This window comes from Podarcis raffonei, chromosome 7 (assembly GCF_027172205.1).
Source record: "Podarcis raffonei isolate rPodRaf1 chromosome 7, rPodRaf1.pri, whole genome shotgun sequence".
In the NCBI taxonomy this organism is placed as follows: domain Eukaryota; kingdom Metazoa; phylum Chordata; class Lepidosauria; order Squamata; family Lacertidae; genus Podarcis; species Podarcis raffonei.
The window spans coordinates 47,370,065-47,383,977 of record NC_070608.1 but is presented as its reverse complement, the minus strand read 5'-3'; the positions used below and the strand labels follow the sequence as shown (position 1 = coordinate 47,383,977).

At 41.2% G+C, this 13,913-nt stretch overlaps 1 protein-coding gene across 10 annotated transcripts in view; it reads left to right on the top strand.

Annotated features, from left to right (window-relative positions):
* Positions 1–13,913, top strand: part of DLGAP1 (DLG associated protein 1) — a 300,538-nt gene that overhangs the window by 211,912 nt on the left and 74,713 nt on the right. For all 10 annotated transcript variants that reach the window (XM_053396460.1, XM_053396464.1, XM_053396455.1 and 7 more), the window contains one exon: positions 4,352–4,566. In XM_053396460.1, coding sequence (XP_053252435.1) covers positions 4,352–4,566 — 215 coding nt within the window. The remainder of the gene's footprint in view (positions 1–4,351; positions 4,567–13,913) is intronic.

The window sequence follows — 13,913 nt, the reverse complement described above, 5'->3', positions numbered from 1 at the left end:
GGTGTGACTTCTGGTTGAAAGGATAAAAAGGCAAGGTATCTCATGACAGACACAGCCATTCTGAGTACAGTGGTGCCTCGCAAGACGAAAATAATCCGTTCCGCGAGTCTCTTCGTTTAGTGGTTTTTTCGTCTTGCGAAGCAACCCTATTAGCGGATTAGCGCTATTAGCGGTTTAGCGGCTTAGCGGCTATTAAAGGCTTAGCGGCTTAGTGGCTAAAAGGCTATTAGCGGCTTAGCGGCTTAGAAAAGGGGGGGAGCGAAAAAAATCGCAAGCCCATAGGGAAATTCGTCTTGCGAAGCGCATCGAAAAACGGAAAACCCTTTCGTCTAGCGGGTTTTTCGTCTTGCGAGGCATTCGTCTTGCGGGGCACCACTGTATAGGTTTTACCTATGGCCAAGATGGAGCCAATAGGTTAACACTACTAGCACATGCTGTTACAGACCCAGTTTGTGGTGGAATTGGGTTGTGAACTTTAAACAACAGCCTTGCTATGCATACCAAGGTTGACCAGGTTTGAGACACTTGGCGCAGGATCCTTTCTTTGCAAAAAGGGAAAGCAAGAATACCAGACAAGAAATAAGGGCTCAAAGTTTTATTTACTGACAAAATGTTACAGTAAGGGTGCTTTCTCCCTAATGAATAACCCTGGAAACGAGGAATAGAAATTGGAATGAAGGAATAATCCTACCAATAAACCTTTCTTCATAGAGTACACACACAAAATGTATGCTCAAAGAAGTACACATACCAAGGACCCAGGCTAGGGATCCTGTAACAAGCAAAAATAGGGAGGACAGTGAAAACTGCAAATAAATCTTCTCTGAAATGTAATCCTTTTTGTGAATTGTAATCTGTTTCTAGTTGGTTTTCTTGGTCTTTTCGGTTCTGCTAGGGCTTCTCCTCAGTTGGCTTCTCCACACAAATTGCCTTCTCCAAATTGATACTGAGAAAAATCTACCTTTTTATGCACATGGGATGGTGAAGCACTGTCCTATACCACAGGCTCTAGAATGCCACTGGGTTGTGAAAGTAATATAGCCCAAACCCAAGTTTGTCTCAATATTTTTCTCCTCAAGTGCATGATAACATCCTTCCTTTGCATACACCCAGAGTTTAAAGCAACAAAAGTCCAGAATGATGACATTGCTTGTCTGCTAAGCCAAACCTGCTTTTTAGCCCCCCCCCCCCCGTAAACAAAACTATTGACATAAGTTTGGACCTATCATCATCATCATAATTATTAATCATTAATATGCCACTCATCTGACTGGGTTCCCCCAGCTACTCTGGGCAGCTTCCAACAAATTAAAACACAATACGACATCAAACATTAAAAACTTCTCTGAACAGGGCTGCCTTCAGAAGTCTTCTAAAAGTCAGATAGTTGTTTATTTCCTTGACATCTGACGGGAGGGTGTTCTATAGGGCGGGCGTGACTACCAAGAAGGCCCTCTGCCTTTCTTAGACTTTGTCTGTAGTTCTCGAGACATAACTAAAACTTAAAGGCTAAATATAGATAGCTCAGTTGGTTAGAGCATGCTGATGATGATGATGCCAAAGTTGCAAGTTTGATCCCTGTATGGGACAGCTGCATGTTCTTACATTGCAGGGGGTTGGACTAGATCCTTAGAATCCCTTCCAACTCTATGACCCTATCTTTTTGCTAAATTTAAAACAAACCCAGCTTTACTAATAATGAAAGAATAGCATAACATTTGAGAGGTTTGGTACAGGTTTTTAAAAGCATTAATGTGCATATAACATAAGGAAGTAAAAGCCTGAAAGGAGGTAATCTACTTTACCAATAAGTAGTTCCTGAAGGAGAAGGAATCAGAGAGGAGGAAAAACAGGTTTCCTTTCTGCCCGTCTTCCCCCACCCCTCCTTCGGGTAGTTTATTGCAAGTGTTGTTGCTTTAATCCCAGCAGTATAAATCAAACAACTGTAAAATTCAAGTTAGAGGAAACAAAGATGTGTCGGCGTTTCTACTGCTGCTCATTTTGGGATTTTTGGAAAAGTAAACAACAACAGATAAATAGTCTAATGTTGTCTCAAAGGGTTAGCACAGTTGCTGCAGAAGTGACTGAATGTTGATTGGCACAGGGACTTCTTTGCATACCTTTCTCCTGCCCTCTGATCAAAAGATGAAGTAGCATATTTTCTTTGTGAACTACCGTGAGTTTGCTTAAGTTGCCTTGTAAGCTGAAAACGTGTGAGAAGAAAGAAATGCATACCCTCCAAGTGTCCTGATTTTTCAGGGACAGTCCCAGAGTTGCAAAAGCCATCCCAGCTTCTGATTTGATCCAGGAATGTCCCTGTTACCTCCCCCAGTGCCGCTGCTGCTGAGTACAGCAGGAGGATGAGCCGGCGCTTCTCCCTGACAATGGAGGTGGTGATGGCTACAGCTGCAAGTGAGCATCCCATTGCCTCTCCATAGCCTCTCCAAGATTGTGAAGTGGTTCCTGGCTGATAGAAGCAGCAGCTAAGATATTAGAATGCCAGACTGATGTAGCTTTTGGATTACTAGAATCTTTGTATCTTATCTGCTTAACCAAAATTTTTATAAATTAACTATTTTGTGTAAAAAGCATTATAAGTCTCCATGTAAGAACTGGCTAATGAAAGCTGCGGCTACTCAATTCTTTTGTTTTTTAAGGAAATCTTCCACGCATGCATTGGAGAGTCATATTGTATAAGAATTGCATGTTCTATAATTCCAAGGAACAGGGCAACTACTCTTCATCTAGAGCTTTTTGAGTGCATCCAGAACTGTAACATTTACAGTTTACAGGTAACACTAAGCCAAACCATGGCTTGGCACAAATGAGCAAACATGTAGATTCCTGGACTTAGGATTGCTGCTGCAGCACGTTCCCATACCCCTGCCACTGTGCTACCCAGTGTTGCCTGGCTCATGAGCCCTGGTTTCAACATGACACTGAGCCAAACCATGGCATAGACCCAGACAGAGCAACAGCAGGACTGGAGGAAGCACCCACACATTTGCTCATTTGTGTTAAGCCATGGTTTGGTTTAGCACTATTTGCAAACTGGGCCTATATTTTGCAAGCACTCCTCTTGCATACAGAGTAGCTCTTCTTTCAATATGACCGAATTTTGTTATAAACTGAGAAAGAAGAGGAATTATCTCTGCTAATGTCAGTTCTGCATCATCCCGTGCAGCACACAACAGTCTCCAAGTGCGTCACACTTGAATAGTTGTGAGAGGATAAGGATTGTTTGATTTATTGGATAAAGGGAAATCTCTCCTATACAGGTCTTGAGAAAAGCTAAGCCAATTTTCTCTGTCTTTGTAGCAGTACCTGCAATTACGTCACTTTCTTAGCTAGACTCGTATCCAGCAGGCAACCAAGCACCCACTCACTTCTTTTGAATCCTTCCCAGAAGCTGCTGTTTCTTCAGCTAAAGCTCTGACATAATCTATTTATAATACCCTCCAAATGCCGTTTGCAGATGACAATCCATCCTATGTGGGAGCATAGGGAAATTACTTGAGTGAATCTTTGGAATAAGGTGGTGTTGTATCTGGACCTATTTTGCAGCCATGTCAAACAATAAAAATATGAAGGAAGAGCAGTACAAGGTTGTCAGTGAGTGCTACATTAGCCCTGCAAGGCTTCATCCAATATATATAACTACCATCAGTATTGTTGGAAGGGCATGTGGATAGATAGGTTCATACTTTCACTTTTGGTGGGAATATCCAACAGTGCATGGTTGTTTTTTACCAGGAGGAATTTCTCCACATTCCCTTTAACTTCTAATGAAACTATTCTTCTTCATCATTTTGGATCTACTTACATGGGATTCCTGCATAAAGACCTTCTGAAGCAATTGTTTACAACAGCAGTCATGTAGAGCACACAATTAGAGGACTCCCAAACAACCTTCTAAAGAGCAGTAGAGTCATATAAATAAACTTGCTCTCAGTTTTTAAAGATGTTACAATGCCAGGGTTTCTGGTTTGTTTTTGGTTTTTTCCTACGTGTAGGCACTTCAAGCATTTGATTATTTTCCAATTATATACAACTGCTTATATGCACATTTTTTCCTTAATATTATTTGGCTACATTATTTCTACAAGTGAATACTCCATATTTAGTGTGCTTCTCTTTAGTTTTGCTCTAAATGCTGCACAAGCTCCCTCATGATATATTAAGGGCTGTAGTAAGTTCTCTTTCTTCCCTAAATTAGTTAACTTGATATACTGTTAGGTGTGCTCTTATTTTTGGTGCCTGCCTTTTTAACTTTATTTCAAAATTTTAAAAAATCCATATATATTACATGGAGGAATTTTTAAAAAATCATTGCATTTTGTGTGTATTACAGGTTCCTCAAGATGAATGGTCTGGGTATACTCCACATGGCAAAGATGATGAGATCCCATGCCGGCGAATGCGTAGTGGCAGTTATATCAAAGCCATGGGGGATGAAGACAGTGGGGACTCGGACACGAGCCCAAAGCCATCTCCAAAGATTGCTGCACGAAGGGAGAGTTATCTCAAGGCCACCCAGCCATCGCTTACAGAACTCACCACTCTCAAGTGAGACATTTTAAGAAAGAACCATTATTAACAATAGTGAAATTCAAACTATGACCAATTCAGTAACATTTCTGCACTTGCAAAGAGGGATTGAGTAGGCATGGGCATAGCCAAGGGGGGGCGGGGGGGAGCTGCTCCTCTAGATCAAGTAAAACAGTAGAAATATTTAACTAACTGACCAATCACGTCAGTTCTGCTCCCCCAAAAGTCCTGGCTACGCCCATGTGTGTAGGAGGTATCAACTATGGTGTTCCAACTATGTGTTGGTATTCCTGCCTTGCCAATACTGTACGTTTCAGTATATTTCAGACTAGGTGTCATAATACCTTGCAGAGGTAGGGAGGTGGGGTCTGCCACATTCTGAAACCCTTCAATACCATTTCTACTGCTATTCTAGCAGAATTTAGCATGAGTAAGGAATGGGAAATTAGACCTAATCCTATGTATTCTAGGCCTGTTAGACAGCAGCATACCACCCCTAAAAATTACCTCTTCCTTGGGTGTTATACTATATGTTGTGTATGCACACCCAGCTTGGTTACATCGAATCACAGCTCCTTGATAAGTCACATAAATGATATACAGGTTGGTTCAATTGTGTTTGCGTTTTTATACTGTTATCGTTTGTCCAAGGCTTTGCCGTGCACTGCAGTTGCCTGGGAATCAGCATAGATGCCTTAGCAGTTGATATAGGCCTTTGCAGCGCTCAGGCTGTAGAATTTCCTACCTTGAAAGACCTGGTGGACAGCCCCCTCCATAGCTTTTTTAAATGGTTTAATCTTCCCCTGTGTTGCTCTGTTATGTTTGTAGATGGCTGCATTATGTTTTCAATTTGGGACTGTAAGCTGCCTCAAAGGATCCACTTGAGCTTGTTTTATAAATGAATAAAATTAACACTTCACATTTTAGGTTTAACGTAGGCTGTAGGCAGAAGCACTTTAAAAAATACTTTTAAAAAACTGTTGTACCCTTGACCCTAGAGACAAATGTTCAGGATGATCAGCTTCCCTCTTCTGGTAGGAGGAATTTAAACAAGACAAGGCCTGTACATTCAGATTATCCCAACTTTTTCCTCTTTTCACCATGAGACTGAAGTGAATCAGCCCATGGTGAATCAGCCCACTGAGGAGGAAACTTTAGGAAGCTAAATTTGGCTTTCATCCCTTATACTGCTAACCTTGTTTCTCTAGTTTGTGCTGTGTGAGTTAAGGTAGCTGCTTGCTGACACCTGTCTATTTTCTTGGGCATGGGTGACCTGAGACATTTTGCTCCCTTGGGCAACGGACAAGATCTCTTCCCCTCATTCCAGGTACAGAAGCTGATCAGATCGGCATTTGAAACTTATTTCAACGTTAGCAACAAGACAACATCTTCCTGAGGGCAGAGACTAGCTTAGGGGGCACAGTCTGGATGGATGGCTTCCAGCACCTCTTTGACCTCCTCACTCTACCTAATGATTAAGAAGCATGACATAAAGCTCTGCAATGATTCAGGTTGGGTATTTTCCCAAAACAGAGTAAAGCAGAATATTATTCGGGTCATTTTGCATGGCACGAAGTTGTCCATTTTGAAAAAGATGGTAATCAAAAATGCCCAGCAAAAAGGTAGATGCAAAATCCTTGTGTTATCACAATTATATAATTTCACAGTAACGTGATATGATCTGTGTTCTTCAGTGTTCCACGATATACCTACTCTAGTGTTTAAAATGAAGTAGTTTGCTGGTTAAACAAGTCCTATAGTAGGTGAATTGTCTTTCCCAGAAACAGTGTCAAGTCGTTCTATCAGCAAGCCTCAGGTTAATAAAAGTGTGCTTTTTTGTTTAATTTATAGTTTGCCATTGTCAAACAGTGAAGCACATGGTGCCCAGAATAGATTCTAGGAAAGATGGCTATGCTGAACAGAAGTATACTCTGCAGCTATGAGCATAGAGGGAATACTTCCAGAAACCTTATATTCTGTAGTCTAGGGGTCAGCAATCCTTTTCCGCAGGGGGCCAGTCCACTGTCCCTCAGACCTTGTGGGGGGCTGGACTATATTTTTGGGGGGAATCCCCCCAAGACTCTCCTCTCCCTTCTCCACAGCACTGGACAAGCCCTGGTGGCTGTTTACCTGTGCATTGCGAGCGGCAGGGGCTGGCGGCGGCGGGATGATGAGCAGCGCAAAGGGGCTGTCTCCGGAGAGGGGCTGCTTAAAATGGCACTCAGCCAACCGCGGCTCAACAAAGTCCAGCCCCCTTCCTCCTCTAGGCAGGGCAGGGAGAAGCCAGGAGGAGGGAGGGAGGAGGCGTCACCGCAGTGTGTGTGAGGGAGAGGGGGGAAGAAATGGTGCAGCCCGAACGATCAGAATCCCCACACCGACCCATGCGGCGATTCCCGGACCGTCCATGGGCCAGATCCAGCCCCCGGGCCTTAGTTTGCCGGCCCATGTTCTATACTGTGTTTGGACTTGAATGCTTTTTCTGGTTCTCATTCCTTATGAGTTAGGCTTCCATTGAGAAGATTCTGCCACACACAAATGGAGCATCCCTTCTTGATCTCAAAAGAGGGGACAAATCATGCATAGTTCCTATCATTTGTTCACAGAACTTCCTAAATCCACTGGGGTTGGATCTTACTTTCCCCGTTAGAAGTCACTGTATTAGATATATTAGAAGTATAATTACTGTAAGACTTTGGATGGAAAGTGTTTTATTGTACACTGCGCTCTCTGTCCTTTTAATACTTTTTTTTTAAAATTAAGCCATGAGTAAAGAACCCACATTTTTTTCATATATTTTTTTCATCCACTGTAGGAATATTCCCTCCTGCTCTTATCTGCCCCATAAAGGTACTAAATGTCATGCTTTCCCACCCATCCAGTTGTTCTTCTTGTTCATTCTTTTCTGGGGAATGGTGGGGAAACAGAAAATTTCTGTATTGTTGTTGCTTTATATATGAGTAGCAAAATATAAAATCAGAGCTCTGCAATAGTCAACTTATATAAGGAGAGGCTGTTTCTCCTGAATTTCACCCCCATCCCTTTCTAATCCTACCTCACAATCTCCCTCCTACAAGCTGTTCACCATGCCATCGTTTCCATGTGGTTAAAGAACACATTTTGAACGTTGTGGTTAAAATTCTGAATAAAACACAGCTTGCTCTGATCATGAAATCCACACCTCCGCTGCTCTGCTCCTATTATCCTACTAGGAAATGAGAAGTTGTTTGTTTCTTTCGGCTGGCAAAATTTGCCTGTGGTGGTGTTTTTTAAATGTTTTTCAAACAAGAAAGCTGTTATAATTAAAATTGATTTAGAAAAAAAACTGTCCAGGATTAAAAAATTAGTTACCTTGGGTGGGGGGTTCATTATATAAATAGATGAGCAAAGCATGTTAACCAGCATTAACAAAATTATGTCCGAAACTATTTCCTAAAAAAAGGCACTCTTTATTAATATATACCAATTTATAGGGGTAGCATAAAAATCTGTGGGAGATTAGCAGCCAAACCTAACAAATTTATATACTTGCTAGTTAGCATGAGAAGGGTCTAAGTCCACAGAGCTGTATTTCTGATAGGCAGGTATTCAGACCATAGAAATCCAGTTGACATAGAGGGCTCCGTGTGATGTAATTTCCCCTCCTCTTCTGGAGAGGAAGGAGCGTACAGTCATACCTCATGTTACGTTTGCTTCATGTTACATTTTTTCAGGTTGCGTCCCGCAGCAACCCGGAAGTACCGGAAAGGGTTACTTCCGGGTTTCGCCACTCGTGCATGCGCAGTAGCGCTAAATCGTGCTTCACGCATGTGCACAAACGCCAAATCGCACCGCGCACCTGTGCAGATATGGCACCAGGTTGTGGGCTTTTCACATTGTGAACAGGCCTCCGGAACAGATCCCATTCGCAACCAGGGGTACCACTGTATAGTACTTCCTGTTCCTCTCTCTCTTCCTTTGACCAGCACTGGATGTAGACTTGCTCCAGCTTTAGGCACATACCTGAAGTTTGTTACACTGTAAATATAAGTATTTTACCTGCATGTTTTTTACTGCTGTCATGGCTGTGGAGCAATGCAAGATTATAAGCAAGTCTTATTTTTACACTTACTTCCTAGGCTGTTGTCTGATTCTTTGTGAAGTGGGGTAAGAAGGCAGAAGCCAGCTTAATTCATAGCTGGACTTGCTCAAAACAAGGTTTTACAACCTAATTCCTATGTTTTAAATTTTGCTTCCAAGGATGGGATTTTGAAACTCTGTTCAACCCACACACATGGGTGCCTGGAGGGATAAATTGCAGTTAATATATCCTGTCCTACCCATTAAAAGCCATCCCACAAAATCAGCACACTTTAGGGGGCAATGATGGCTACTAATGCCTTCTTCGACACAATGAACAAAGACCAGAACTATATTATTTTCATCTAGTAGTCAGTCAAAAGAATTCTTGATAATTATGCAAAAGGCAACAGATTGGTTGCCAACAGACCATCTGAAAAGACATGGGCTGCATACATATTATGCAGTACATTTAATGTACTGTACATGCCTCCCCCCAAAGAATTCTCCTTAAGGAAGACCTCACTGGACCCATGATTATAAATGATTATCACCCAGTGGCAGATGCCCCCCCCCACTTTGCTCAAGAAATGGATGCTATGTTTGGTGTTAGCATTAGGTTAAAGTGTGTAGCAGAACCCATTAAAAATCTTAGGTGAGCCAACGGTATAAGGAGGGCTTCTTTAGGATTTGCAGGGCCTAGTGTAAGTTGGAGAGAAACTTCCAATTTAGCAGCCTGACTAAAAATGTTCATGAATCCATCAGGAGGGGAAAGCATGGCTGCCAAAATCCCTATGCTTACTAGTTGGCTTGGGGGGGTAGTGGGTAGCAGAGGCTGCAGGGCCAAGTGAATAGGAATCCTCTGTTTCTACTGCCACCATCTCTCTAGCAATTAGCTAAAAGAGTTGGGCAGGGAGATCTTTAAGCAGGCTGTGGCTGTGGGCAGGGCTTCTTGAGGCAGTGAGGCGTAAGCCGAGTGGCATGTAAGACCCCCGCTCATTTATGCATTATTGAAATTCTGAAAATGCAAGAGTTTTCTTCTTCTTCAGTCTTCTGCTTGTGAGAAATACACTGTGAAGTATATATGTCCATGGGGATGCTGCTGTACTTGCCCAAGCAAATATGAACATTGTGTTACAAGCCACCCCAATATCTGCCTAGCAGCTGGATGAAATTACAGAGGTTGCAGGCATGCTACCAAGGGTTAGTGTTTCCTCTGAAAAATTATGCAGAGGCTAGTGTCTTTCTGATATATGGTTTATTTACACATATACACAACCTGGAGCTTTCAGTGGAGGAAATCACGGCGGCAACAATAAGCCCAGCACCATTCTTTCTCTGCAACCTCTCTTGCACTGCAGGGCACAACCCGTCATAATGGTTCCCTCTGTGCTTGCTGGTTATATTACCCCAGCCCTAACCCCATAGCTTCTGCGCTAGCGTAAATTCTGGTCTCTCTTTTAACCCAGAGGAATATCCCTCCTTTGATGTGCTAGAGCTCATTACTAGAGTGGATTAGCTTGTCACACCTATTCACACTTAGCTCTTGAGAGAGGGAGGAAACCAATACATTTGCAAATGAGATTTGCCCTTTTCATCCCTTTGTGTTGCCTAAACGGCTTGTCTCCAGGGGGGTCACCTCACGAGGAAATTACCTGAGTTAATTAGCTGCTACACTTGCTGATTCTATGGGATTATAATGTCCAACACACAACCCAGGAAGTGTGCCTAGGTTATTCACATATTAACAGTAGCTAACCCACATCTCAAATCCACATGAGCTATTACAAGTCCTAACATACAAGTTCTAATTAAATCCTAACATTTATTAAACCCAAGCATTTAGCACCCACAGATCTGTAACTATATGCAGATATAGAATGTTATCGAATGAGATCAAGAAGTCAGCTGAGATCCAAGAAAACAGGATGCTGGAAATTTTGATTTCTAACGTTTTTACATGGCTGAAGCATTGGTGGCTGCGCTGAAAACATTATCTGACCATAAATATATTTTTCTGATTAGCAACCATTATTTTTCTGATTCGCAACCATAGCAGCAGGCACAGTATTAATTTTCAAGCACTGTAATACATTTGTATTCTTTGCAGAGTGGTATGTGGTATTTGTTACAGTATTTGCTTTTTTAAAAGAGTTTTTTAAAATATTCAATAATTTTCTAGTTTGTATATGAAGTGGGTGTTATACAGTAGTGTAATCACTCACTTCATATACAAACTAGAAAATTCCTTGATATTGCCAAACAAAGATCACAAAAAAACAAAAATATGATTGGTTGTTTAAAGGATTTAAAAAATGGCTTTGAAAAGAAATGAAACTGTAAATAATCTTCGGTTGTCAGGGCTATTATCCTGACATACCATAATACCTGGTAAGGCTATTGCTTGTGATCCCAAAGCTATGCCTATGGGAGTCCACAGAGTCCAGCTAATTTTAATTGACTTTGTCATCTGTGAGCGCTTGCAGCCTTGTCCAGAACAATCCCCGAAACCTCTTTTTTATTTTAATGAAACCAGATTGGCAGCCATGTTTGTTTTTTATTCAGCAGGGTGACAGGGAAGCTCTCTGTACTTTACATGTTTTGAGAGCTGTCTCTAATATGAAAGAACTCTCTGTCTGTCTGTCTTTCTCCGCATATCTGGCAGGTAGCACTGCAAATCTTCCGCAATAATATTTTGCTTTAATGCAATTTTGAATAATGTCTTAATGCATGCTCACCTTTACCCTGTCAGGAATACTACCCTGCTAACAATCCTGGAATTAAGTTCAAGGACATTATTATTATTGTTTTTGCACCAAAAATAGTGATAATGAAGTCTGTGTTAATTAGGCACTTGCCTGCCAAACTCCCCTTTCAGTAATAATTCAGAATCTTCTTGTGATCTTTTGTTTGGCAAAATTGAAGAATTGCAAGTGTAAAATAACTCCCTGGACCTCATGCATCTTGCTTTCATTCCTCCCAAAATCAAAACTGAAGTGACATTTCCCCCTTGTACGCTGAGATGATTTTTGGTTCCGGGCTGTTTCTTTTTTACTTCAACAAATATAATGTTTTTCAGGAGAAGTTTCAAAATGGCATTTGTCATTGACATAAAATATTTAAATAATTAATAAATAATACCATAAATAATGCAGCTGAATTATTAAGGCATACCAAAACAATAGATGAATAAGTAGAGATTTTTTAGCAGTAGGGCATGAAAAGTTTTTGTTTGAAGAGAGCATGGGTATCATTCAGTACAGACTCTCTAAGGCATTATATAGACAATGATTTTAGAAATTGGCCTGCTCTGTGATCTCTGGTCAAGCATGTTTGCAGGTTTTTGTAATGCCCCGAGCAATAAAAACTTGGGTTTTTATGTAGCATAAAACAAGAGAAGTGGGAAGACTGATTTGAACAAAGGGGTACAAATGGGGAAAAAATTGTTTCCCTTCTGTTCCTGTCTCTCCTTGAAGTCTCCCATGCAACCATAAGGAAGGTGATTCCATGTAGGGCTTTTATTTCTCTTGTGAAATAGCAATACATGCAACTCTCAACTTCCACAGGGGTTATGTTCCAGGGATTGTTTATGAAGCCAAAATTGCATATGGTCATAACACATTAGCTTCAATGTTGGGTGGAATTGCCAAAGTCATTTTCCCCAGAACCCTGCCCCCTTTTCTTTTTTAAATTGCCAAGAGCATAAAGCTGAATGTGCACAAGTTAAATGCATGTAAGTTGCAAGTTGTTACCTGTGTAGTACAAGTCTGTGTCAAGGTCCAAGAGGGTTCATAAAGATCTCTTATGTTTTCATATAGAGGAGTTTATAGATTGCTTTCAGAAGGTTCTTTAACCTCAAGTACAAATTGCAGGAGGGCCATTGGCAGCCATTAATCCTTTCCCTTCATTTGTTACTGACAAAATTATAGCATAATACAAAACATGATACAAAACTAATTTTTTAATTTTGTAAATCTATACCTTGGTTTTTAGAACTATTTGCATCAGAGCAAAATATTATTGCTGAAGGTTTGCAGTACTAACTGCCAGATAATCAAAGAGAGAGAGAGACAGAGAGTTCTTTCATATTGGAGACAGCTCTCCAAAACTATTTTTATATGAGAGATAAAAGATACAAGTCCCTATATTTTATATCATATCATATATCATCTCTTGAGAGAGAAAGCAGCCTTTAGTTGCATGTAGTTTTGCCCTTAATGTAAATGCTCCCTTGTAACTCTTGCCATTCCTTTTGAGATGTTTGTTTACATTATTTACATTCAGGACAGTATGCTCCTCTTCTGCATGCCTTTAAAGTGCTTGTGAGGCATATTCTGCATTTGCCATAGTTTGACCTGCATGCTGAGTGTTGAAAGGATGAGCAGTTAAGACATGAGCAGATGGTCCCTTGCAATTCCAGGGAGGATAGACAGAACAGATTTTAAAGGTTAAACAAAAGTGTGATGTTCCTGCTTCAAGAACAGTTTTCTCTCTGGATACTTTTAGACAGCATGTTTGTAATTGGCTCCCACAAAAGACACCCACAGCAGGGAATTATTCAGGCATATATCTGTGGCTGTTGCGTCTTGACAATCCACATTAGATGCCCCTGTAGGCTCAGCTTTGGGCTAAACATTTGACTACTGAGCAGCCACTGAAGAAATTAGTCAAATATTTGTGGCTGTAGTAATATGGTAAGGGGGGAAAAACCAAAATACTAGTTGAATGTCAAGGGTGGTTCCATAAATGCTTTGTACAGGGTTCTTCTCTACATTTCTTCCTTCATTGGGTGTCGGATCAGTCATTAGCCTCTCTTTTCTTGCAGGACTTCAATGAATAGTATGTTCAGTGATTAGATTCGGTGGAATACATATTCATCATACTGCACAGACTTCTTCCTAGAGGAGTGTTCTCCTTAACTGGATTTCAAGTCATGAGCTTGGTTGTGAATCATCTTCTCAAGCCCAACTTTTTCACACTGGTTCTCCTAAAAGTTAGGGGGTTCAGATGAACCCAGCCATATGTTAAAAGAATGTAAGAGAGCATCACATGGGCTGGTCCCACCGCTGATGCAACTGGTGGCCACCATTATCCTCACCTGTGCAAAGGGGTCCTGTGCACATATTGACATACGCATGTAGACTTCCTCCATAGAAGTCCCTTTGCATAGTCAAGCTCTTGTGTATAGGCATCCTCTTCTCATATTTGCTGAATTGATTGGCTGAGGGCCTGATCACTTAACATCACCCCACTTTCTCCCTCAATCCTTAAGAGAGTTCATTTGATCACTCTGTTGTATGAAGCCAGCA